This window comes from Aptenodytes patagonicus, chromosome 12 (assembly GCF_965638725.1).
Source record: "Aptenodytes patagonicus chromosome 12, bAptPat1.pri.cur, whole genome shotgun sequence".
NCBI classification, from domain to species: Eukaryota; Metazoa; Chordata; class Aves; order Sphenisciformes; family Spheniscidae; genus Aptenodytes; species Aptenodytes patagonicus.
The window spans coordinates 12,125,211-12,152,172 of NC_134960.1; the positions used below are offsets into that span (position 1 = coordinate 12,125,211).

A 26,962-nucleotide genomic window follows, 5' to 3' on the forward strand; every position below is an offset into this window, starting at 1 on the left:
CATTCAACATGATCTAGGGATTAAAGGCTTGTTATTTTAGCTTCCCTACAATAGATCAGAGCCTGATCTCTGCCAGGCCATTGAGCTACTGGTGCTTGGCTCTCTCCCTTTTTCCACTTTTTTTGTGTCCCAGGACCCGTGATAGTCCACAGATGTGACTTCTGCTAAGGGACGCAGTGGATTTTCCCAAACACTATGCACTGTGGCATCAGCCCAACGTGTTGGTTGCAGCACGTTTTGTAGCTCTGATCCTCCCGTTTCTCCGTTCTTAAAACTAAGAAAACAGCCTGAGAGAAGAAAGGCTCGGCAGCATCACCCCTCAGCAGCACAAGCGCGACCAGGAAGAAAAGGAAGCCCTTGCTCTCCTCTAATGGGGCTATAAACATGCTTTTACATCTGAGATCGGAAGAGAGAGAAATTGTGAGGCAAATCTTGTCAGTACTGCACTTCAGGCTGTCGGCTGAGGTGTCCTTCGTCACCATGGTATCGGTGTGCTTCAAACTAATAACGAATTTACCAACACAACACTCCTGCTAATACCCTCAATTCCCAGATGGGGAAGCCGTGTCACCGAGATGCAAAGTGGCTTATCCAAGGTCACCTCGTAAGTAAATGGCACGGAGGGGAAAAGAGCTTGGGTTTATTGACTCCCAGTGTTTCCCAATGCAGCTTGTACCTTCTGGGAAGCTTTTGCTGATAGAAGGGGCTGTCCTGAGGATAAAGCTGGAATTGCCAGCCATGCCCTCCTGCTCGCCAAACCATTTTTTTCCTAAGGGAGAAAGAAGAATTCTTTTTTCTAAGGGAGAGAGGCAAAAAGTAGTTTCCTGGGGTCGGTGGACCCTCTCGGAAAGAGCCGGGCCCGTGTTTACCCAAAGCCCCGGCTGGCAGCTCCCGCAGCAGATACCAGCCGGCTTTCGCCGTAGTTACGACCCCCGCGCAGGGCGGAGCGCGGCCGGTGCCGGGGCGGGCTCGGCGGCCCCGCAGCCCCAGACGTCCCGGAGAAGCACGGGGGAGGGGGGGAGGGCGGGGGGGGGCCCGGCGAGGCGCGCGGCGGCGTGCCGGGCTCTCCGCCGGGGGCGGGCGAGGCCGGGCTGCGGGGCGGGCCGGGGCGGGGCGCGGCGCGGCGCGGGGGGCGGCGCGGCCGGGCGCGGAGCGCGGCGGCGGGAGGCGGGCGCTGTCCATGGCCCTGCGGAGCGCCGGGCCGCCCCGGGCTCCGCCGCGCCGCCGAGCGGAGCGATGGGCAACACGGTGCACAAGACCCTGGCAGGTACCGGCGGGGGAAGCGGGGCGGCGGCGGGGCGCCGGGGGCCGCGCTGCCCCGCGGGGGGCTGCGGGGCGGTGGGCGCGTCCTGTCCCGGGAGATGCTGGGGGCGAGCCGGGCGCGGCGGAGGGAGCGACCCGGGGCGGGCGGGCGGGCTGTGCCGCCCCCGGGTCCGAGCCCCGCGCCGCTGCGGAGCGGCCCGGGATAAGCCGAAGATTTAAAAAAAAAAAAAAAAAAAAAAATTTTAATGGTCCCCGCCGCGACGGGCACCGAGGCGGTGATGCTTAAGCGGCGGGGTACAGCTTCGCCCATGTGCGAGCGACAAAAGCGGGTGAAGTGGAGCTGTTCTCGCAGCTGAAGCAGTGATCCCCAGCCGTTCAGTCGAATCCTTTTAGGGGCTTTCTTTTTCATTTCCCCTTCTTTTTTAAAAAAATGCAACTTTTCAATGTGGAGAGAGGTTAGTTGTTCAGAGTCACCGGAGTTGAAAGCACGTCTGAAATGTTTGGTAGAGTGCCCTGGTTTTAAACTGCCTTTTTAGCAAATTCTGCTCTTACACCGGAGATGTACAGATTCTTCTCCTTTGCAAGTTCATAATTGTGGGGCTTTTTCCTCCTCAGAGAATGGGTGCATAATAAAAGCAGTTGGTCTCTATAGAATCAACAGGATTGAATTACTGAGCCCTTGCCAGTCCGTATCTTCAGCTAGTTTGCTTTTCTTTTCTTTTCTGCTCTTGCAGAGCTCCTGCGTTGCATCCTTTGTACTTTGGCCTCTCATAAATAAAAAGGGTATTATTAAACTTATTTAAAGAAGCAGGAGGACCTATTGAACACACACACATGCCTCCCTGTAATCAGCCAGGGAGCTGAATATAGAAATAAAGAGAGGAATAGATTTGCATTTGGATGTGCCATATATTGTCTTTGCAAAGAGAGGGTGCTTGGGACCTTCAGGGCACAAAAGAAAGTTGTTAGGCTTGTGGTTTAGCTATGAACCTGTGATTAGATTTCTAATTGCATCTCCTTTTGTTCTCTATTACATTTAAATGGGAAATTAGCTCCTTTCACAATAAGGAAGTTTTCATTTTTTTAAAATACCTCACCAACAAGGCATTGTAAGGAGTGCATGACCTTGGCGAAAATTCATTTTGTGGGTTGGCTTTTCAGCTAGAGGCAGCATCAAGGGGCACATGCAAAAAACCTGGGAGAGCCAGGCAAATATCCTTGGGTCAGGGGAGGTTACCTCAGTAAGGCTAGAACTTCCCAAAGAAAAAATATCTGTACCTGCTGGGACGTGGGATCTAGCTGTGAGCTCTGTTCCAGAAGGCTGAGAGTTTTATCAGTCGTTCTGCCTATTGCTAGAACAGTCTCTCCTGAGCAGCCTTCGTATGCACAGCCTTACACACGTGAATTTAAAAAAAGGGATGACATCAGTTGTACCGCAGTTCTGTGATTAAAGAGTTCCTAGCAGTGCTTTTAAATGAAGTCATTAAGAAAGAGGAAAAGTTTGATGGAAAAAACTGAAGACTTGATTTATGTGGACCTCCCAACTCTAACGTTGTTCTGGTGGCCTAGAAAATCTCCGTCCTGTCCTGCCAGGTGGAGACCGTCTGTAAGGATTGCTTTGCTGGGGATAGTCCATTTGCAAACATTTGTCAAATTGCACAAGGCAAAAACATGCAGGACACTTGAACACCGTTTGCTAATATGCTGGAAGATGCTGAAAACATGTCTTTCCCCAAATTCAGCTGTGTTCAGTTTTTACAGAGTAATGACAGTCAAAAGAAGCTGTTAACCTGTGGCTGCAGAAGAGATTTTGGATGTTTGTAATTTGGAAGTTTATAAACATATTTTGTCAAGTTGGACACCATTCAGCAATTTTTCATATTGGTGTGCTCGGATGCATTGTTTGTCTTTCATTATCCAAATGGCATTACGGAGGGAAGCAGGTTTAGAACTGTTCTTGGAACAGTGCTTTTGAAAATTACAATTTTTTTCCCGGAAGACTGCATCATTGGATGAAATCCTATTTATAAATGCTATGACTGTTTATAATTACTCAAAGATAATAAATCAGAATTAAGTCTTTCCTCTTCTTTGTCCAAAATGCACCTCTTTCTTCACCCTGGCAGACTAAGCAATGCACTTTCACTCTCATTTTAACTAACAGAGGAATTGCTCTCCCCTCTCCCATGGTCTGAAGCAGTTTATTTAGGAAAAAAACAAAAAAAAAACCCAGAACACCCCCAAACTAAAATTTGCCTACCTGTTGTGTTAAATCGATTAACTGTAGAAGCCTACAGATGTTGTTCCCCTTTTGTCGTTTTGTTCACCATCAATGGCTGAAGGTGAAAAATGTCTTTCCATTCTGATCAAATGTAGAGGAAATGTGGAGGGACCTTCATCATTTGGCTCCTGGAAAAGCCAAACAATCAACAATTCAGGTTTTATATAGAAATGGAAATACTCTTCTCAAATAGTGGAATTCAATTTTAAATCCTATTGAATGCAGTTCAACTCATTTTTATACCTAAATTTGTTCAAATATGTTTTCTGTGCTTGTCGCATCTTTAAATCCTTGCACAGCCTGACGCTTGCTCTCCACGTTTCCACGCAATGATACAAGAGCACATGCTATCGGTGCCGACAAAATTTTTATCGGGAGCTTGGGAAACTTGTGTTTGCCAAGTATCTGATGGTTAACACACAATGGATGAAGGCTTTGTCAAATTAACAGCGAGGTTTCTAACCAGAGTAGTATTGAAATGAGTAATAGGCTAGGGCTAATGAAAGGCAGCTTCTATATTTGAACTGGTTGAGGAGGCATTTGAATGGAAAAGAGCTGAGATGTGTCAGACAGGCTTAACAACGGTCCTGAGATGGTGGTGGTGGAAATCGCTCTTACCTAGATGACAGCTAAATGATACATGACACATTCCTCCAGCAGGACGGTTGCCTCCTGTGGCTGGCTTGACCTCGGAGGGGTGAGCCGGACCTCCTTGCCTTTGGGCTCCTCCGTGGTGCCGGCCGCCGCCGCTCGGCGCTAGCCCGTTGCCGAACCTTCCTGCATATCCAGTGGGAGAATCTCCCACTGCATCTCCAGTGCAGTGTGGGAATTTACGCTTGAATGACGGTATTTTCTTCATCCCTCCCCTTACCACTGCCCATTGTTTGAGCCAATTTGCGGGCAAGTGGTTAGGCAAGAATGAATTCTTTATTATTGAGGCACGCCATTTTTCTGTCTCCTACAGGTGATAAACTAGGTGTGCAGCATTGCAGCCGATGGGCGGAACTTGTCCTGACCTGCAGAGTGGGCTGGGAGGCCGCGCGGATGTTGGTGGTGGATGAGTCGCATACCGACATCGGGCTTTATGGCTTTGTGGCTGCTCTTACCTGTGGTGTTCCGCAGAGGAGTTGCTCGCTTGAGTTAACTCACCGGTGAGCAAGGCAGCAAGCAGTGCATGTCCGCACCCCAACATCGTGGATGGTGCTTATTTCTCCGTGCTAATTGCTTTCCTTGGCAGACACTTTGAATAGGGCTCAGAAAATGGTCAGTAGCCAGATGGGGGCATGAAGCCCCCCCTGAAGATGCAGGGAGCCCAGTGGTACTTGAGGACTGGCAGGCTGGGAGAGGTTAAAATTCCACTGACCCGGCGAAGGCCTTACATGGAGCTGCGAGGTGCAGGAAATAGCGAGGAAGAACATCTAGGAGAGTTGGGCAGGCAGCAAGTGTCCTTGCAGCGCACGGCGGCTCGTGGTGGTGGGGTGAGCGTGGACAGCTGCTGCCGCGGGCGGGCAGGGTGGGCAGGAGGCACTCACTGGCCAAAGCACGAGCAAAGGACTTTCCAGTTGGGATCCAGTTGTTGATCCTGGCCCAAATAGGGTCATTGGTATTTAACAAAGGAGCCAAATTCCCTTTTAAGAATCCGGCTGGGATCTGATTGCAGTGCTTCTCCCACAGCCTTCCTCACAACTGCGAGGAATACCAAGTATGAGTGGCATTTGTGTCTGGTAAACACAAGGGAGAATGGGGCTTGTTCTGGCAGAAGTGACTTCAATTTCTTATTTTCAAGAAATTATTTTGTATTCTTAAGAAAAATGCTTTTAATAATTAACCCTTTCTCAGCAAGCCAGAAATCCCAAGTTTAGACCTTCACCGGGCTGATGCTCCCATCTGCCAGTCTTTTGCAAAATGGTGATGGTTGGAGGGTGCCGGTTACAGTAGGGGAGCAGGAATTTGTAGCTTGTAGGTAAAAGATGATGTTTCTGTGTATCCTTTGTAAATACTGATGGCTGTTACCATAATATATACACTTCTTTTGTAAGAAATGAGTAGCAAAGACCATGTAGTGGGAAAAGATATCTCTGCCTTTTCCAGGGGCTAAAATCTCAGTTTCAAGAAGCATTTTTGTGTAGATTCATTCCCTGGACCCTCCTCCCCCTTTAGTTGCTAGTGATACACTGTAGAAGGAGTTCTCGGTACTGTGAGCGGGGAATTAGTTCAGCAAATTGTTTGGTTTGGTTCCAGTCTGACTTCAACAAAACTACAAAATAACACTTCAGGTTGTTCTGGTTTGAGTGAAAAAGGTACCTGTTCAGACTAGTTTTTGGTTTGGGTTTGGTTCAACTCTGTGATTACAGGTGTTAATCCTGCCTCAATAACAGCCCTATTTTGCCTGTTTTCCTGCCTCTTTTAGTCTGGGAGTTGAGGTTTCTAGAGTCCGTCACTGATTTTGCTCCTGACTCCCTGTGTGGCCTTTAAGCAAGTAGCTTTATCGTAGTCTTGCTTTGTATGTAAGGGAGGTAGGAAACACTGTTTGGCTCACACGGGTATACGAGAGTTAATTAATTAACATGCAGGCATGAAGCATCTCCAGGAGGAAGGTCATAGAAGTGCAAAAAAATAGATTAATTCGCTGCTTCTTTTGTAGCTTTCTGCTTTTCCACTCTTCAAAAGGAAACCTGTGAAACTGCTCATCCTTCCCTGTGATTTAGAGCTGGAACAGGTTGATCGTATACTGAGGACTATCTTTAACCAGCCTCGCACAGTACATACCCAAAAATGTGCTGCAGCCAACTGGCATGATTAATTCAGCGCTACCATTGGCATCTCGGCTGTTGAGACTGGAGAAACAACTGTACTTGAATTCAGGAAGGCATCGCCTATCAAGACAGCACTAAGTGGAGCTGTGTGTCATGCCCCATGGCCAGTGTGCTGTCAGACGCACACAGCACATTGCCAAGTGTGTCATTAAAGCAAGAGCTTTTCGTTGCTCTCCACTCTCACGCTGGATAGTGCTGGGCAGGTGCCCTCTCTTCTATTTTATTGTTTACGCTCTAAAGGGGAATTGCTTTACTAAGAGGTAGGATATCTGGCAAACAGCACTTTTTCCCTTTTATTTCTCTAGATAATTGCCACAGGTCAGAAGGACCTGTGTGTCACCATCTGACCCTACTGTAGATGCTTAAAATCACACCCCTAAGTCTGTGGGTGTAGGCAAAACTCTTAGAGAGCCCTCACCGCAGGCAAAGGAAATTGCTGCTTCCTGGCACATTATAATTTGACAACCTATGGAGGTGCTTAAGTATGTTTAAGGTGTTTAACTTTAGGCAGTCAAGTTTGAATGTGCGGGCATTAATGTTTACTTGACATGAAAAGGATGAGTCACCTTGAAGCTTATGCCGTGCTTCTCTTCCCATTCTAGTAAGGATCCTCCTTGTGTATCACGTGCAATGGCTTTTCAATTAGGAATGCAAATAAGCACCTTGGTCCTCATTAGCTCCAGTGGATTTAGCATTCAAGCTCATTGAGTGATGGAGTTGCACTTTTGGATAGTCAGTGTCCTGCTGCACAGTTTGCCTTGAAAGGAGACATTTTCTTTCTCATCATCATCCCGCTGTTTACAGAGCCTATCTGTGCGGGTTTGTAGCTAAAATAAGAGCAGGCTTTCCTAAGGTGGAGTGTGCATGTCACTGTGATGGATGTGGTGGGTTCAGAAGAGAAGCAGGGAAGCAAATCTGCTGATCCAGGCAGGGGGAGAGCTAGTGAGAACCCAGGAGCAGGGGCTTGTTTGAGGGGGTGGCTTCATGAGCTGCAAGATGGGATGAGGCCAGATGTGATTCCCTGAAACACGTGTCAGATCCCATCTGAGTTTCCTTATGGAGAAGGTGTGTGCAATCTCCTCCATCTCTTCTCTTTGTATTTCCATCTGTCTTGATCTCCTTTGTTTGTCTCCTTTCTTGTGCCCGGAGCAGTTTGGCATCCCGGACCTGCTGCTGCTTCTTGCCACGGCAGCCAAACCACACGGCTGACTCACAATGTGTACCTTCCCTGCTCCTAATGAGCTCCTTGGCCACACACTCATTTGGGGCTTCCTGGCATCAAAATAGAGCTTGGCTGGTGAACCATTCTCCAGACTTTACCCAGAGGGCAGATGCACTTACCAACAAGTGCAGAAAGAGCTGGGAGCCCAAAGGGCTGTTGGAAGGGATCTGGCTCCATGTCACATCTTGGGGAGGCTTTTTCTGTCTGCGGCAGCTGGAGGAAGTTTTGCTATAGAAGCATTTCCATACTTTGTTCTGTCTTCTCATTTAGCCAGCTTCTCCACCCTTGCCCTTGGCGTCACTAATGTGCTGTGTCCTGGAGGGGAATGACCCTGTGTCAGTGGTCCATATGTCTAGTTGATGGCCCCAGCGCTCTTAGGTTGTGAGGTGCTACCACCGCTTTGAAGACCTCCCCATCCCACCTTTTTGCCTGCTGCAAATACAGCAGGACTGCCCAGAGGCATTAGCTGGAGCAGTCCCTTCCCGACGGTCCCTTAGGTAAGATGTGTGCCCATGGGAGGACATGCTCGGTGGGAAGGAGATGCTGTTTACTCTGTGTCGTTCCATATGTTGTTGATGGTTGTATTTTTTTTCCCCTCTATATGTTAAAAAGCATGAATCACTGGCACCAAGACGTCTGGTTGAAAGCTAAATCTCAGCATACCTGTGTCAGCTTTTCCCTTCAGACTTGGATGCCCTGTTGTCTCAATTACTGAGTGCTGGAACATGAAATTCCTGGTGTCTGAACCGTTGAAGCAGGGCTTTGGGGAGGAGTGAGGGAGGGGAAAGTGATTTCTTGCTTGTTAATTTGTTTTTCCCTCTGTGTCCAGGGAGATATCTTCCTCTACTTTGTGTAAGCAGAGCTTGCTTTCCACCCAGGAGTTTTTTCTCTCTCAGTTCTTTCAGACCTCTGGCAGTGGAGCAGCTCAGAGATCTCCTACTGAGAGGATCAGGCCCCATCCCTTTCCTTGCTCCAGCAAAACCATGTCTGTTTTCCCTTTCTACACCAACAGGACTGGTGTAAAGAAACCAAATCAGAAGATAAGAAATGACTTCTTGCTTGCTGCTGGAATTACACACGAAGATTCTTTAAAGAAAAACCATTTAACTGCATTTTGCAGCTTTTCAGTGCAGCAGGGAAATCACATTTAGGATTTTTTTTAAGAGCTACTGATGCTTTGAAGGGAGAAAAATGGATGGAGTTGTGTTTGTAGAGTTGTCGGCTAGATAGTTGCATATAACAGGTTTCGTTTTTTCAGTTTTCTTGTTTCACTGTGGATATTTACATAATAATGAGACTTTTGTACTTTAGGAATTCTCCTATTTTAACCATCCATTTGTCTGTGACTCCAGGTTTCTTGTGATTGCACTCCTGATGGCATAATGTCTTATGGCTATGTGGGAGAAATAAATAGACCACATAAAAGCAAAGCTCTATTTTTCATTGCCCAAATAGCAACACAGGGAAGACAGTCAGTCAAGAGAGAATTTCCCTGAGCAAAAGTTTTCCATCAGGTTTCCAAATGTCAGGGAAAAAAGTTGTTTGATTTTTGCCCTCCTCCATAACTCAAATGTTAAATCTGCCAAGCCCTGCCTTGACGAGCCAAAGATAAAAGATAGAATATCCCATTTGGCAGCAGAAATGAAATAATTTCATTCAGGTTTATCTCTCTTTCCTCAGCGATAACTAGCACTGTGGCAACAGCTTTTCTCAGCCTGTTATCTGTTTTGGTCTCATCAGGGCACCAGCTTCTCAGCTTAACATGTTCTGTAATTTATGGAGTGGCGTTCAAAAGTTACCTCCTCGGTGTGATGCTAAGGTTGAAAAGCATAATTCCTAATGAGGGGAAATTGCTATTTCTTGGGGTCTTGAACATGACACGGTTGGATGGAGCTTTTTTTTTGGTAACGGAAAACACTTGGCACTTGAGATCTGTCTGGTCTAGTGTCCTGACAGTGGCCAAAATTGCTGCTAAGAGGAGCAGCTAAGAGGCTGCAGTGAATTACAGGATTTTTGGGAGGAGGCAGGACCAGGACCTCTGAGCACGTGCTCTCCAGAAGGCAGCCAGGCAGGTTAACACCGAAGCCTTGGTAGAGTACAGTAAATTGGAATACCTATATCACTGCAGGTCTTAAATAACAAGTTTGTTATTCATCACCTAGGAATGGCATTGGTACAGCTGGTCCCATCAGAGGGTGTGAGCTAGACAATCCCTGCAGGCTCTGCCAAAGAGGAGTTCCCAAGAAACGCCTCTTTAAGGGGCTGTCCTTTGGTGGTGCTTTCCTTGGGATGGCGTCAAAAACTCTTGATTACTTTGTCCTGCAAAGTGAAAGGGTTTCTAAGTATGAAAACTGAAATCACTTACTAACGGGCTGTTGCTTCACTTTTAGTGATAAAGAGCATTAGCTGTATATTGTGCGGTGGCCATTGTGCTGGCTTATAAACCAGAGCTAACTTTCATATGATGGTTCATGGGGACAAACTACACAGTGGAAAGAGTGTTTAAGTGGCCCAACTTTTATCTGATGATCAGCATTGGATTTGCTTTGGAGCACGGTGCCCCTTGGGGCTCCATGTCCAGCTGGTGAACGGAGCCCTGTGCAGGACAGACTGGGGACACGGAGCCTGCGGGGGCATGGGGACATGACACGAGGTCTTCATGAGAGCCTTGTTGGCAGAGAGGGCTGAAAAATGAAAGTTGAACATCGAGACCATGTGTGCAGGGAGGGGAAGCTCGATGCCAGCGGAGCTTCCCTGCACTTGCATGGAAGAAGGCTTGCATATATTTCAGTATGCCAGGCATTTTGGTTGATCCCTTCTGGAAAGGAGATGTCCTCTGAGGAGTACAAGGCAGATCTTCACACTGGCATCTGATTTGTGAGTCTTAAATAGCAATTACTGGGTGATTTGCCAGCAGCAGAACAGCACTGCTTGTGCTGCCGATGTGATCAAAGGGAGAGGGTGAGAAGGACAGATGCTTCACAAGTCAGAATTTCAAGGAAATCCATCTCAGTTAAAGTTTATAAAAATTGATCTTAGCCAACAGACCCTATAGCCTGTCTTTAAATACCACAGCCTTGAACAGCAGTCTGCACTGAGTCTGCCTGGGGATTGCTGTTATTGGGGGATATTATGAGGGCTAGGAAAAGACAGAGCAAGATACAACCACACACACACACACACACACACAAAGACCAAATGCTGTTAAGTATCCAAAATCAATCTTCTGAGTCTGGGTGTTGTTTCCAAAAATGTCCGAGTGGCTCAGGGCAGACTTAGTCTGATTGCAGTTTGTTTTGCCCATCAGCAGCAGCAGTTGAGCTGCGCTGTGGATGCTGGCCTCGTATGGACTGGCTTGGCAGCCGCCTCCCTGGGCAGGAAAACTTATCTCTCGCTTCACCTTGTAGGTTCAGAGATCTGGCAACAAGTGCTTTTATGTAAGACCTTTTGTATACGTGGAATTGTGCAGGAAGAGAGATGTTTTCTGAAATAAGAATGCCTTCTTCCAAATTAGCTTAGTCTACTGCTTACGTTATCCGCTTTGAAAAGGCGTGTGAGCATGCCAAATACCAGTGTCTGCACATAGATACTAGCAATAATGAATCTGCTGTCCATTTACACCCTGCCTTGTTCCAAAATAACTTTTATGTCTAGGCAAAGGATGCAGCTCACCTGCAAGGCTCGGCTATCCCCTCTGTTTGTTTTGCTATTGCATAGTAATTAAGATATTAATTTATTTTAAAGGGTTCCAATAAATGCCTCTGCAACCCAAATGTTTATGTAAGAGAGAAAGAGAAATTCATAATTTATTGAATTTGTGTGTGTTCTGCTGGGATTATTCATTGGAGGAACGTACTAAGTGATTTTTTTGTATCCTAGTAACCAACTGTGGTTGCTTTTCCATGAATAATCTTTATGGTTTAACTTGACCAGCCAGATCTAGAAGGGAAAACTCACGTAAATTAGATTTATCAAGGCAAATAATTACAAGACACAGACAGTTTTTTGCAGGTGAGAGAGAGCAATTTTTTTTCTCCCTCATTTAACTACGTAATAATCAGGTTGACAGATGCTGTCTGGAGAGTCTGATTTTACCGAGCAGAACAATAGCGGAAGTTTGAGTCGTTACAAACTAAACTTCAAAACTTGATTTAATATTCATAATTAATGAATTGGTTAAAACAGTCCTTTCCTCCCTCAAACAAGCAATGTGATGGTTTCCAGCACTTCCTAATAGCAGTGCAGATTATTTCCCTTCTATGGGTGCCAGGGTGGGGAGCCCGGGCTGGGGGTCCCCTGCAGCTCGGAGTTCCCGGCTCTGCTGCTGGCTTGTCTGCTTCACAAAGACACTGCGAGGCTTCGTAACATGCTTTGTGAAGCCCTTTCTCCCTGAAATGCCAGCCCCATGTGGAACAGCCTGAGTTTGTCACTTAATAGAAGTGTTTGCATTTTTCTCCTTTAAAATTTATTTTGATTAAAAATTAGCCCATTTTCAAAATTGAGTTTCAAGGGATTGTGTTTCTTTTGAAATGCCTCTTGCTCTTAGAAATATTAAAAGCTAGTTTTAGAAGCAAAACAAAAATAAAAATTTGCTTCCCAGCTCCCTGAACATGTTTACTATTTCTTCCACCCTCTTCAAGCATTCAGCTGACCATCTCTAAGCAGAGGGCAGAGGTACATTCCTCCCAGAGAAGTCAAAACAGCTTCTCATTTTAAAACAAACTATTTTCAAACCATCTTAGAGTCATAGAATCATAGACTAGTTTGGGTTGGAAGCGACCTCTAAAGGTCATCTAGTCCAACCCCCCTGCCATGGGCAGGGACATCTTTAACTAGATTAGGTTGCTCAGAGCTCAGAGCCCTGTCCAACCTTCTTTTTGTATGCATTCCTATTTAGTAAATGTTTATACACCCGTGCAAAAACCTGCACTCCTGTAAATACTGAAATCTATGGACACAGCAGTAGAATCAATCACCAAACCACGTCAAGCAGCCCTTAGCTAGTTGCTCAGATTTTCCTCTGAGATGAGATTAACGGCACAACCTCATGAGACAGTCCCAGAAGGAGGGAGAAGCTTTCCTTGTGTGCTTCTGGATCGTGACCATCTTTTCCCCCTCTCTGATTTGCTCCCTGCCTCTTGTGTCTTGAACACAGCCCTGCATCAAGCAGTCCTTGTTTCCTCCTTTCCAATGGACTAAAGGTGATGGGCAGAAATGTTAGGTAGGTCAGTGCTGAGGACCTTTCTGTGCTTATATTCCTGTATTTTCCCTTTCTGTGCCGATATTCCTGTACTGAGCCAGGATATCACTTTGGAGTTGTTGCTGTTGTGCATCTCCACCCGTCGTTCATCACCGCAGGCTCATCACCTCGGGTCTCTGCCCTACCAAGTCAATGCTCTTCCAAAGCTCTCCCTGTCTTTTTCGTAGTCTTTTCCCCTGGGGCTAACAGCGGTGCTGGGAGGACTAGTTGTGACTTGTCTCTGTGGTAATGAAAGAGCAGCTGAAGGGAGTGATGTTCCGGTATAGCTCACCTCTCTGCTGCCTTGGAGGGTGTGTTGGTTTTGGGGCCTGAAATGCTTTTTCTCCTGGGAAGTGACCCATTTCCCTGAAGAGGTGCTCAGGCAAGGCATGGTGGGTGGCAAAGGGGGTGTTAGGGATGTAGACACAGCACTGCCTGGGATCCACACCGAGAAGCAACCCTGGGACTATGGTGGTGGGGGATGATTGAGGTAGACATGCCAGCTGAGCTCCATCTTCCTGGTGGCCCCGTGCAACCCTGGGTGCATGTGCCGCACCGGGGCTTTGCCCGATGTGGGCATTTAAGTCCAACAAAAAAGAGGAAGAAACCTCCCTGTCCAAAACGCCGTGGGCCTGCCCTGCTGTCACAGGATGGGGAGCTGCAGAAAAAATTCAAATTCAGCAGTTAGTGCTATGAGGAGTGAGGTATCAACGTGAGGCAGATGGAAAAGATGGGAGCAATGGGCAGGGCATGTAGGCACAGACCTATGCCTTGTGCAATACTCGAGGACTACCGTTCCCATGCCGGGAGAGGCTCCCGGTGCTGCCTCTCTGGCTTGGAGAAGTTCATGGCTTGGCTGGGTCTGCTCTGGGGAGGGTCTGCTGGCACTGCCCCACCAGCAGCTCCTCCTTATTAGGCGCCACCTCAAACTAGTAAGATGCCCTTTTGCAGCATCTTGTGTTCTCCGAGCAAAGGAAGCATTGCAGTCAGAGAGCTTTTATATGCCATTAATACATGACCGTATGGCACTCTGCAGGTGAGGGCTCCTGGTGGTTTAGCAACGGCATGAAACGTTTCTGCTATTGATCCTACTTGACGAGGGTGGCCTAAAAAAACCTAAAGGGGCACAGGAGGACATGCTGCTGTCTCACCAAGCTCTGCGTGCATACGAAGCTGAGTTGGAAAGCATCCCTGAATTTGCTGTGGTCAGGCAGGCACCTGCTCTGCCCTGGGGCTGTCGATGGGCAGAAGGTTTGCTCGTCCCATGTCCCAGGCTCTGTCTGAAAAAAGCTGCTGTGGTGCTAGTGAGGGTGCTTTCTCATTGGGAACCAGTGGTTTTAAGCATATCAGCATGCACAAAAGCGTGGAAATGGAGGGGTAAGGAGGGCTAGATCGGGGCAGGAGTTTGGGCATGGTGTACATCCCAGGGTGATGCTGAGGACAGGCTGTGCCGCTTCCCGATCCCTTTCCCTCCTACTATCTGCCACGAGCAGCTCTTGCAAGCAGCAGGCTGGTTTCTCCAGCAAAGGGTGATGTGTTTGCCTGTCCATCAGGAAAAGCTCAGACACGTACCAAAGTGCATGCACACCTTGCTGTGGCACACGCAGCACATTCGGTGCTGGAAGTCCTCCATGGACCTGAGCCGACGGAGCTGTGCCAGGGTGGACGTTGGCCACCGCTGTTCAGATGATTTTCAATGTTATTTTTAGACATCTTGAGTGCAATTTGCTTCAGCTGAAGCCAATTCCTCGACTTGCTGGCAGACGAGGGGTTGGGTGGATGGGAGCGTGCCTGCTCGGGGGGAACGTGCCTTTCTGTAGGGTGCGAGGAGGTTTCGGGGATGCCAAGCCTCTCCCCTCCTTCTGCCAGCAGCAGATCGCTGTAATGAATGAGTTGCTTAGGAGGGGGCTTTCCTGCAGCTCTTCAAGTGACCGCTCAAATTTGGTATTTCAAGGCAGCACTCAGTGAGCGGTGGCACCTGTAAAGCTCAGTGTCCTGTGGATTTGGGACCAGGGGAAAGCACCTGTGTGGGTCCGTTTTGATGAATTCAGGCTTTCCGTACATTTGGCATCCCTTTTTCAGCATGTTTCCAGCTCAAAAGTCCCTGGGAGATGATGCGAGTGACACATGCAGCATGGGAGACACTTGGTGCCATCTATTTCGAAGAAGCGGAGGGACAGTGTGTAGTCGTGCCGCTGCCTGTGTTTTATTGTGGCCAGAACCACTAGAAGCTCTAAGCTGTCAACATGTAATTGTATATTTTTTTGTCTGGTAATAAAATCTTGTTCTACCAAAAAAAAAAGAAAAAGAAAGAACCAAAAGAACCACCCAAAGAGAAACATTCTTTCTCTCCACAGTTTTTCGTATGTGATTTATAGGTGTGTTTTTCCAAGTAAATCCAAACAAGGCCAGTGAGTGACTGAATTAAAGTTTGATTCAGTTAATTGAAACAAGAGCCATCTGGGTGGAAATGGGAGGGTTTAGACAGCTGTTTATGTTGTTTCATGTGGGATTTCTAAAATTTCCAATTCCGTAGTTACTAAGGAGTGTGCTGTTTGACCGTACAGTGAGGCTTTATAGGTGTAAATGATCTATGAAGAATAAAAAAAAACCCCACAGCTATAAAAATAACAACAGCTTGCAGCTCTGCAGTAAACTGTTTTGAAGGTATTTACCAAGTGTGCTGTGCTGAACGATGGTCCAAACTCCACCTTAAAAAGGTGGGAAGACATGATGAAACCCAGTACTTTATATTGCCTGGACCTCCCCTGGCAGCCAGGCGTCCACGGGCGATCACTGTTGAGGTTGCAGTGCTCCTTGTTTGTTGTATAATTCACACATTTGCCCCATCTCTTGGGAACGATTCCTTCCTCTGGGGGAGGGAGCAAAAAAAGGCTTTGACCTTCTTCTGGCAAAAAAAAAGCTGGCATTTATCTGCAACAATGCAAGGAATTGTCTCTCATCTCCAGATTTCTTCGGTTCACCTGCCTTTATCATCTCTTGGCTGTGGTACCACAAAGGGAGAGTAAAGGGAGAAAAATGTTGATGTTGACTTAGGTGTGCTGGGATCAAATCCCACTGGCGTTAAGAAGATTGACATGGAGGCTTAAAAATAAACCCCTCTTGTTCAAATCCTTTTTGTGTTGAAATAATTGAAGACATTTGAGATGAAGAAAGGGGCTGAGGTCATTGTGTGTCCAGTAACGGTATGACTGTATTTTCTTTTGTTTGGACAGTTTAATGTCTTGAAGTGGCTCTTGTTTCCTCATATTAATTCCTGTAAATATCATGGAAAAGGATCTCACAGCTCAGCCATGCAGCAGCCAAGTGTTGCACAACCACCTGCCTCTCAGACTGGCTTCACAGCTTAGCAGAAAACTATGCATTTAAAAAAATTTCAACTAAGGAAAAAAGGATGTGTCTTTTTTTAGTGGAACATTTTCCTCTGTTTCTGGACCAGCAAAGAACTCTTCTTTTTTTTTTTTCTTTCTTTTTTTTTCTCTTTTAAAGATTTTTGGCTTTATTTCTGAAGATGGACTGTATTTAGAAAAAACTATAGCTTATTTTTCTGAACATTAACTAAAACAGCCAACAAAATATGTGATATTGTTGTACAGGGTGGACTGTACATGAGTTGAGTGAAGTCACTAGCCCTTCAGCTCACTTGGAAAGAGAGTTTGCCCAGTATTAAATTTATTTAAAATCTCCTTGCTGGGAGAGTGTTGGCCTCGGGCACCAGCCCACCCAGCACAGGCTGGACTCAGCCCCTGTGGAGTTACCTATAACCCATTAGAGTTCCCACCACCACAAATCCCTTTGTGCTTTGCGATGCCTGCAAGGAAACTAGCCTGGCAGAGTGGAAGAGCTGTGCTTCCCCCCCCGCTGGCGATTTAATTATTCCCATCACTCTGCCCTGTTTTGGATTCTTTACATATTGTTTCGGAAAAGCTTAGTGGAATCGCAGCCTTTGTATATATAAAATATAGGATGATTGAAGACCTGACCACTTCTTTATTTAGCTTCCTCAGCCATGCGTTCCTCCCAAAGCATTTTCCCTTCTCGTTGCCAGATCACTGTTTAAACTGTGTGTAAATATAAAAGGAACTGTGGACAGCGTTTAAAAATGCTGCACCATGTTGGGAGCAGGGCTTGCTGGAAAGAACATCTTCCTAGAGGCCTTTTTTCCCCTTTTTCTGTGGTTTTGTGGCTCCCTTAGGACAGATCAAAAGCCCTGTATGGGTGCCACCGTTAAGTCTAATGGCTCTCTGGTTATCCATCCCTGTTTGGACTGAAATAGCTCCACCGTTTTTTCTTTTAAACTGAGTTCTTTCCTGTCCTTTGAGTATAGAGAAGTTGTAATTAAGAGGAAAAGAGACCCTTAGCACCACTATGAATAGAGGAGATAAAGATGAAAGAGGCTTCTGTAACAAAGTAGAGGCAAAGAAAAATAACAGGTTTGTTCCTTTTATCATAAGGTTTTCTTGGAAAAAGTTGAAGGCAGAAATGAATGGCCAGGCTCTCCTTTCTGTGCTTGTAGCATCGCTCTGAGTGCTGATCTCACCCTTCATCTGCCGTTTTTCTTCCTCTGTAGCCCTGTCACTGGACAACTCCCGTGCTTATGGGAGTTTTCTTTGTTTTTACTGGGTGTGGAAAACACACTCAGCTCATAACGCTTCTTGGCTCGAGCATCACGCACCCCACCTGAGTCACCCGTGGCACAGCTCAGCTACACTCAGTGTGGTACAGTATGGTACACGCGCAGACGCGGGGAGGGCTCTGACAGCACATCTTACGTACTGGCCTTTCTCCAAATATGCTTTTTGGAGGTGGGAAGGGCATGAGTATAAATTGTATACAGTCCGAATTCAGAGGGATGAAGACAACGTAAACACTGGCTTTTAGGGTGTTTTCAGAGAACAATGCATCAAAAGCCAGGCTAAATTACCACTATTACTTCTCAAATCTTTTTTTCTCCCTATTTCACAAGCTGCCCTCCTGGTGCAGTGCCGTGACGCTGCCTGTCTGTAGGGGATGGGTGGGTTTCCTGCATCAGGGAGACAACAAAATTCTTTCCCTCTTTTTGTTCCTGTCTGCGCTGGAAGCGACACATTGACGGGCTGATGGGAAGGATGTGCCAAGCTCCAGCACTCTTTCCATAAGCCCTGTGTTGAAACCATGGGATGGAATAAAATTGCTGTTCTGAGGATATTAAAAGGGAATGCATTTAATTCTCCAATTTCATTAAAAGCCATTAACATTGGAATGACATGGTCACTATCTATAAATCCCCAGTGCAGATGACTTGGTACAGCTGGTCAGAAGAAGAGGTTCAATGGAAACAGGGAGTTTATTTGCATTAATGGTCATTATGTGCTCCTCTGGCGGCGAGGGGAGAGGGTGAGGGCATGGACCGTTTCAATGTCAGTGATTATGCTACTCACATGTTCTTGTAGTTCTTCAACAAATCACAGTCATGATTGGAAAATGAAAACACTAGTTCAGAACGATGCTTTTTAAACATAAAGCTTTGCTCTGAAAAACAGTTCTGAGCTGTTTGTACTGTCTGTAGGGGAAAAGTTGTCTTGGAAGTGAAGAATTAATGAATGGAGAGGAATTGGGGGCAAGAAGACAAACCCAGATTCGTTTTTAATCTGTGAAAAATACTCTAACTAGGATCATTTCTGTGCAGTGTGATTAATCAGGAACATACGATGGGTCTCCCACAGACACAACAGTGGGGTCCTTCCCCACCTCAACGCGAGAGCCACGTGGTAGCCTCAAGCCTCGAGGAACCAGCAGCACTCACTAACACAGCACGTTTTTTGGGTCTCGGGTTGCTCTTAGGCTGTGTCTGTGGGCTCTGCTGCAGCAGTGAATGCTGCTGGCCTGGAGCAAGGAGGAAGGGGAAGGGATCTCTGAGACAGACCCCAGTGGCACAATACCCTATAAAATTAAGAATATCTCTGTGACTGTCTTGATGCCATGGAAATCCGTATTTGAGCCATGCTGTAGAGCACTGAAACCACTGAAGACAAAGTCCTTCTCCTCTAATGACTGTAGGAGCAGTCATTAGAGAAAAAGATGCCCTGACACACATGCCATGGGACTGTCCTCGCGTCAGGCTGTGGAAAAAGGGAATGCACAAGGAAAATGGTGCTTGACATAACAGTAAAACCACTGTTGAAATGGGGTCCTTGGATGTTGGCCTTCTAAGCTGGGTTTAACTTGCAGTGAGCACAATGCACTTGATTTAACAAAATCGATGTATCAGAAGGTGGGAGTGAGCTTCAGACCTGCCCAAAGTAACAGCCATTGAAAAAAAGAATTGTTTAGCATTGTAAATCCATGGAAATGGGACCCCATTTCTGTATGAATTTAGTAAATCAAAGCAGAACCCAACTGCCCCAGAGAACATGAGGTTTTTTGTCCACATCTCTGCTCCTCTCCTCCCGTCTTTGGGTGTCCAGCTGAATTCATTCCTCCAGACCAGTCTTACCAGCCTGAAGTGTTACATCTTCTAGTGCTCTCTGCTTTATGGTGCACTTTATTGTCTGTTTCTAGAAAACAATGAAAACAATAAATCACAAAAATACATGTATTAATCACTGACTGACAAGCTGAGCATTTAGATTTGGAAAATACTTTGTCTCCCAACCTAGCAGTCCTCAGAAACTGTTTGTTGAGTTGCTTAAACAGACGTCAGCTGCTTACTTCTCATTGCTTTTGATCACCTCCCAAAACTATGCTATGGACTCTGAGTTTGGGACTAGAAGATAAAGTGAGCTGAGCAGCCCTCTGCTCTCCCCAAGTTAAACTTAACTTTCTAAAGAAGGTAACAATTTTGCAAAAACATAATACATCAAGTAAGAGGCACAGGTTTGGTCTCCTGGTGTATGAAATCATACGTGTTGCATATGCAGCATATTAGTGAGAACATAGTCCAAAAATTCCCGATAAGAGCTGTAATAAGGGTGGCTGACTGATTATTTTTGACAAGATGTTTTTATCTTTAGCCAGTAGCCGAAAGTTTCGTCTAGTTTTGCATCCCATATTTTATGACTTTCAAATCCCTGACATCTTTCAAAGCTCTTTGGCTCATGAGCATGGCCTTGTGACTGACACGAGCCAGTGGACTTGGGTGTCAAGGCCGTATAACGGATTACAATAATCTGTGCCATTTCCAAGGCTCCTCATCTATCATGCAGCTGCTTTCATCACTTGCACCAAAAGACTTAAGCAGGGATTATGGCATGAACCCTGTCTTTTCTCCATCCCTCTCCCGCTTGCTCTCACTCTGTCTCTCATTAACCAAGTCTAAGAATTTGTTACTAGAGTTGCAGACTCATTGACCCAGATTTGCTAATAATACGGCGGAGAGGAGATTTTTTTCCGTCCTTAATTGCTGGCTTCTGTGTATTCTTAGTGCTATTTATATGCAGGAGAACTAAAAACTTGTACTAAAGATGGGGCCAACTTTGCAGCAAAATTCACGCATGCACACAGAGAGAGGCACAACAGGAGAGAGACGGGGGAATAGGGAGATGGAGGTGAGCGTAGGTGGACTTACCTATACTTGCAGACCCAGGAGCAGATTTTTTGATAGCAGACCCTGCTTCTACAGCCTGATCCACAAAACCATATTGGTTTAGCTCAGGGCTCCCCACTTTCTCTGAAAATGCCGCACCATCAAAGTCATGCACCGGCTTTTTTTGTGTCAAGTTTGATTTCCTTTACCACCAAAAAGCAAAGTCAAGCAGAAGGTCTGGAAGTGGGTTGGAAGAGTATTCCTGCCTGATCAGGGGGAGCGCTGGCTCTCCCCAGTCATTGGGGCTCTGTGATCACTTCTAGGTTGTGGAAGATTTGCTATCGGCACTTTTCATCCTTGGAGCAGGCCTTCTGTCATGGTTTATTTTCTGCTTCGAGGCAGCTGGTGGATCTTAGAGATTCAACTGTGCTTGCCATCTTTTGGCTCCAATGCTGGTGTCACGATGTGACGTTTGGTTAACCAGGAGAGCTAAGCCCTGGCATTGGCTTTCCTGTCAAGGCAACCGTTCTTTTAAATGATGTGGTTGAACTTTGCGTTCGTATGAGCTCCCCACTGCAAGGAAAGAGCTTAATTTGAAAGGAGCAAGGATGCAGGAGCTCGTTTCCTGAGGACGTGGTAGGAGACAAGGGATGGAGCAGCCTGGAAAATACTGCAAGGTCCTGCTGGAATTGCCCATGTTTGCTGGTTTGAAAAAAAGAATCAGAACAAAAGGATCTTGCCTAATGCTGTTGGCAAATACCTCTCTGCTTTCATGGAGGAATGCCTAGAAGACCAGAATAAATGTGTCATTAGCCTCTGCCAAGAAAACAATGGATTTTAGCTTTTTTTTTAAAAAATCCTCCATTAAAAGTTTGGTTTCGAGCATTAGCCGCAGAAGCAAGAGGGTTTTCTCACTTGAAAATCCTCGTGGAGACAGGCACAACTTGATTTTGCGAGCTAAAGTCAATCCCTGTTCTCTGCCAGGGTTTTTTCTGGACTGTTTTGCAATGAAAAATGTTGTATGTCCGTTAGATACTTGCATTGAGAGTTACCTCAGTGCCACAACACACCTTTTAATGAAAAAACAACTTCTGTCTTTCCTCCTCCCCTCCTTCCCAAATTAGTCTCTTCAAAAATGTCACATTTCCTGCAATTCGCTACAGGCTCTTCAATCTCCCCTTAATGCCTCAATTTCTGCATCACTGTATTGCAAGTGAACCATGTGGGGTTTTTTAACTCCCTGGAAATTTGTCTCAGGTTAGAGGATCGGGCAGGGAGACCTTTACATCAAAGCGGGGCTGTGGACTGGTTATGCAAACCACAGGAATTTAAATGGGGGATATTTATTAATTGTCAAGTTGAGTTTTCCAATGTTTGAGCCAGCAGGACGTTCGGAAATGAGGCCAATTTTTTGTAGCAGCCTTATAGTGGATTTGGTAGCCTGACTTTACAAATTCACACTGGTGAGCATGGAATAGGCAACACCAGTGCTTCCCGCAGAGCTCCCCGACACGTTTTCTGTATTTAAAAAAAAATAAATGTCTAGGCAGCGCACTAAATTTATATGTGAACAGATTTTTATCTCTTGTTCTCAGAAGATAAGATCAGGTCGGAGCAGAATCCTGTTTCATGTTACTGTTAATGTTTGTTATCTGCAGTAGCAGCCTAGCCTGCTTCTTCCAGCCTCCGGCAAGGCTCCAGCTCTCGTGCCCGCGGGCGGCTGCATCATCTCCAGCAGTAGAGATGCAGTGGTACAAGCACGGCAAGGACCGTGCTTTTACTGGACCGCATTGTGATTGACTTTCGGTCTGTGAGGGCTGTTTCTACAAGCTTGCAGTCATGCAGTAAACTTGACCACGTTGTCCCCACCTGTTGGGATTTTCCTGTTTTAAAGGAAAAGTCACCTGCCCCCTCTCTCCAGACGCTTTGTTTAATGTTCAACAGGGTTGTTGCAGCAGCAGCGACCTAACTATCTACTGTAACAGGAAAAAGTTCTAATGTTACTGGTAAAGCACCGGCCATAAAGATAAGACGCGGGCATGTTAGGTGGATTCCCTTTTGCCGGTGCAGTGAGCATTAATGGATAGATTTCAGGCTGCAGGCTGCTACCTTTCAGCTTTTTCTCTGAACAACACGGAGAGACCACGCTCCAGCTGCATGCTGATGAGCTGTTGTCTCCTGTGAGCTGTTCACCCACGGGGTAGCGGTCCCAGTAATTTCTGTTCCCTTGACATCCTTGCCTTATCCAGTATGCATCCCTGTTTGGCACCTGGCTGCCCCATAATTTGCTTGCCTTGTGATCCTGCGTGTCTTTTGTCATGGATTTACTTGGAGGGGGTCCTCAGGAAAGGGATGTGGAAGCCAGGGAATGTCTTTTGATGCAGTGGTTGTGGAGTTAATATAGACCATGAATTTACCCGTGGCACATCGGGAAGGCAGTGCCCTCCTCCTCCAACTGTCAGGCTGCCCTTGTCGTAGCTCTCTGCTGTAGCTCTGGTCTCCTTGAATGTTGTTCTCTTCTCCCTCATTTTAGGGTTTTCTGTGGTATTATTCCTTCCTGGCTTGTCAGGGCAAGTGAAGACAGGATCAATCCGGCTCAAGGTCAACTCCCCAGCTAAGCAGCCTCCTCCGTTCTGCGCCCCGGAGAGTAGCAGCCTTGGAGAGAGCTCTTGTTCTGAATTTTGTCTGCTGCTGTCAGTGGGATTACAGTGCCACAGCAAACCCGATGCTGTGAACAAATGGGTGAAAAAAATGTTTATTTTTAGAACTGGAACCATGATAAATATGTGGAATTTGTCCAGGGTCTGTCTGCTGTACCTTTTTGAAATGCAAAGTGCATGTTTGTTAAAATACCTCTCCAAAGGTCAGCATAACCTAAGAAATAAATGTGCTGGCCTTTCGGAAAGGAGGTGAAGTTTCAGATGTGTGATAGCTACTTGCAGTTGAGAGCATGGGTCCCCATAACCCAAATCTATTTCAGTGCAGGCTATGTGGATGGAAATGCTGCCTTCCAGCCAGGGTTTCTTTTGCAGGTTTCAGTGAGGAGCCCTACACCATTCTTAATCCTTCAGTTCAGCTTTTTCTTCCATTTTCCTGGCTTACTTTATATTTGCTGAAGCCCCGCTCATGCATTTGAGGGACTGATGCTGCAAGCATCATGTTTGCAGTTGGTGAGAGTAGGGATGAAAAATGGAAAACTCCAGAATGAAAAGAAGCAAAATGCTGGATAGGACCTAAAAACATCACCCAGGGGGACCCAGTGGGTTTGTGTCCCATTTGAAGATCTAGCCAGCCCGCTGACATACTTACAGGGCTCAGGGATTGAAGTATTTGAGAACTTTACATTTTTTAATCCTTTTAGTTTCCTGTGTGGTGGAGGAATACTATTACTCTCTGTTAGACAGGGAAGTGAGGCATAAAGAGAAGAAATTACTTGCTCAAAGCATTGTAGGAATCTCATAGCTGAAAAAAAGAGTTGGCGTAGCTCTTTTAGCTGCCTGTCACGGCATCAGGCACCCTTGGGTAGGGTGGCATTTCTGCCATGAGCTTGGCTGTCATTATCCCACGGATGGGCTTTTGGGTGGGAAAGCACAGACAGGAGAGTTTGGAGAAATAGCAGAGGGACTGAAATGTGATCCAAACTATGGAAACCAAGCCGCAAATTGGGGCAATTCAAAGGCACAAACATCCTGTTGAGCTTGCCTAGTCCCCTTCAGTACATAATGAGTAAAGCACATGCCCAAGCACAGCTTCAGGCGTGTTTCAGTGGGAAAGCTCTGCCTCCGCTGCCTTGGGTTATGTCAGGCTTTATTCCTGGTGGCAACCGGCAGGTGTTCATGCGAGGGGGGAACGGCTTTATAAATAAATTATCCATTCATTTCCTTCTGGAGACTTTCCTATTGTTTAGCCACAATATGCTTTCCTGTTTTTAAAAAAACAAAACAAAAAAGCCAAACCCTGGCCCCAAGTTCCTCTCTGGCAGGGTGGACCCAAAGCTGCGTTTGAAGTGGGTGCCTGTGTCATCGCTTTTCCGTCCGTCGCGCTGCTGTCACTGTCACTCCCGCCTCGGTCCTCCACGCTTTCCAAAAGTGGCACGAGAAGTACCTGCCCAGGAGCCGTGCCGGAGGGCATCACCTCCTGCCGCGCTCGGTCTTTATGCGTGTCTTTTCTCTGGTAGGTCGATGTGGGAGGAGGGCTGGTGCTGCACAGGGGGTGGAAAGCAGGGGATTCTCGTGCTAGCAGAGAGGGCAGGGGAACAAAAAGCTTTCTTCCCTCCTTCCTCCTCCTGGCCAACACGGGGACACTGAGGCCAGGGCATTTGCTTTCACAGGAGAGTTATTTTTAACCATTTTAGAAGAAAATGCAGCTCAATGGATTATAAAACAAGGATTTCTCTACATGGGGAGGCTGTTGCCCAGCAAGGCACGGTGTGATGTGAAAGGGTAGCTCTGAGCCCCCCGGCCCGCAGGAGGGCTGTCCCGGCAGCACCCGTCGGTGGCTTTGCTTAACCCCCGTCCCAGCTGAATGGTGCAAAGGCTCTGTGAATCCAGATGAAAAATGGGGAGCCGGTGTGGGAAAGCGTGGCTGGGAGAGGATTCACCCCTCATTGCTCGGGGCCACTTGCCCAGCATTACGTGCTGGCTGGGTTCGTGCCACCATGCCTCTTTCTGCTAAGGAAACCCCAAACCGTATTTCCTCTGCAGCAGCATCATTTGTCGGGAACATTTGCAGGCAGACACATGGAGCAGCGCCCACATGAGCAGCGGGTGGGTCTGTGCTGAGAGCAGCCATCTTCTGCATTTTAGCTCTTCGGGAGGCAAGAAATGAGATTCCTCCTGGGAATACCCGAGAGAAATACCCATACCTCTTGCGAGCATGGCCGGGGCTGACCCCGCAGACCCAGGGAACCCCCTCCTGTACTGGGAGAGCTTGGGGGAAGCCTGGCCCGCAGCACTGCTGCGAGGGGAGGTGCTGTGCCGGGCAGGGGGACTGCCCCAAGGGGATTTAACACCTGGGGGGGCTTCTTTCCTCCCCGTCTCCCCCAGGACTCTGGCTTCGTGGCCCTGGCATGGAAATGGCAAATCCCCCCACTGGTGTAAGGGCAAGGATCTATTTATTTATATTCGTGCACGACAGGATTAACCATTACCTTGTGCTACGCAGTGATTGTCACGTGCAGTACGAATGAAGAGATACAAAAGACCTTTTATTTAGCCACAGCGTTTGCCTGTCATAATTTAGGACTGTCCTTTTTTCTTGATGTAAACAGGAGCTTTTTGCCTTTGTGGCTCTGACTCCTGTTGCAGATGCCTGATTTCAAGCGCTAATCCTGTGTTCAGATCTTGCCTGCGACCCCCCCTTGCCTTGCATTTGTAAAGGCAGTGGTTGCTTTGAGCCTCTCTTAGTTCAGATACGAATGCAATTCCCAGCCTCTCGGTGCCCTACCTGGTGTGGTTTTGCTTGCAGCTTTCCTGCCAGCTTTCCCAGCTGAGCTCCCGGCATCTTCTGCTGTTTCTCTCCAAGAGAGGAAAGAGTCAGAAAATCCTTCCCTTGTCACGAAGCAAAGCCAGGGGTTACACACAGGGAGGAAGCAGTTTGAAGGAAGGGCCAGGCAGGCGGCTTCTAAAGCTCCAAACGTGGCAAAAGATTTCAAAATAAATGTGTGCATGTGATGCAGTTTTATATTTAACAGGATGACTTTGAGCACCCAGGACGCCTTCCATTTTTGCTTTAAAAATCTACAAAGCCAGGTGCAAAGAGGAGGAGAGGTGGGGTGGGTGGGAAATGGGGAGATCAAAGTGCCTGTAACACTGTGGTGGTGGTGGTGGTGGTCGTGGGACCCCTGATCCCAGAGCAGGACCCCATGTGTTCAGGGATATGCAAAAGAGATTGTCTCCACCTCAGGGAACTTACAGCTAAGGCTTAAGATCAAAAGTTGGACTTTTTTCATTTCTGCTTCACGCTTGTGTGAACTTCACTTTAGGCCTCAAATCTGCTTTTCTTGAAATTGGTCTCGAAATTGCTATTGACTTTAAATGCTGCAAGATCTCACCCATAAATTCTCCTTCTCCCATCTGTAAAACGAGGATGGCAGGATTTCTGTGCCATCTGTGGTGCTGTGAAGCTGAAAACAATCATCATTTATAAAGTGCTTTGAGCTCAAATGGGAGGTTCTGTGTAAAGGCGAGGCTTTGCAGGATGAAATGTTCCTTAATGTGCCAGTTGCATCTGATATCTGAACCAGGGGCTGGGTTGAAAGTTTTGGAAGAACGGTCTGGTGATGCAGAGGTAGTGCTCCAGCTGCTAAATGTCTTGGTTTATTTGTGTTGTTCAAAAGCTCTTGTTCATCGTTACAAAATTAAGGGACAGAGAAACCAATGGCTGCATGTCCCCAGAAAATCAGTATCCTGCATCCGCGTTCCTTTTGAGCACCTCTGATCTTAACAGCCACGATTCTCAGAGATGGTGTGACTCTGGCCACGAGCTGGTGATTTAACAGTACATGCATTGTAAGTAGGAAACTCGGAGCCACAGTCACAAGCGTTAAGCCTTTCCGAGTGCAATAGGATGCATCTGATGGGAACAAAAGGATGTTCGTTTTCATCCAGCTTTGCAG

General features: G+C 46.9%; 1 protein-coding gene across 1 annotated transcript in view; it reads left to right on the forward strand.

Annotated features, from left to right (window-relative positions):
• Positions 1–1,183: 1,183 nt before the first annotated feature.
• The window catches only part of NEURL1B (neuralized E3 ubiquitin protein ligase 1B), a 36,023-nt gene continuing 10,244 nt past the window's right edge, over positions 1,184–26,962 (forward strand). Inside the window, exon 1 of the mRNA XM_076350007.1 lies at positions 1,184–1,267. Coding sequence (XP_076206122.1) covers positions 1,237–1,267 — 31 coding nt within the window. The 5' untranslated portion in view covers positions 1,184–1,236. The remainder of the gene's footprint in view (positions 1,268–26,962) is intronic.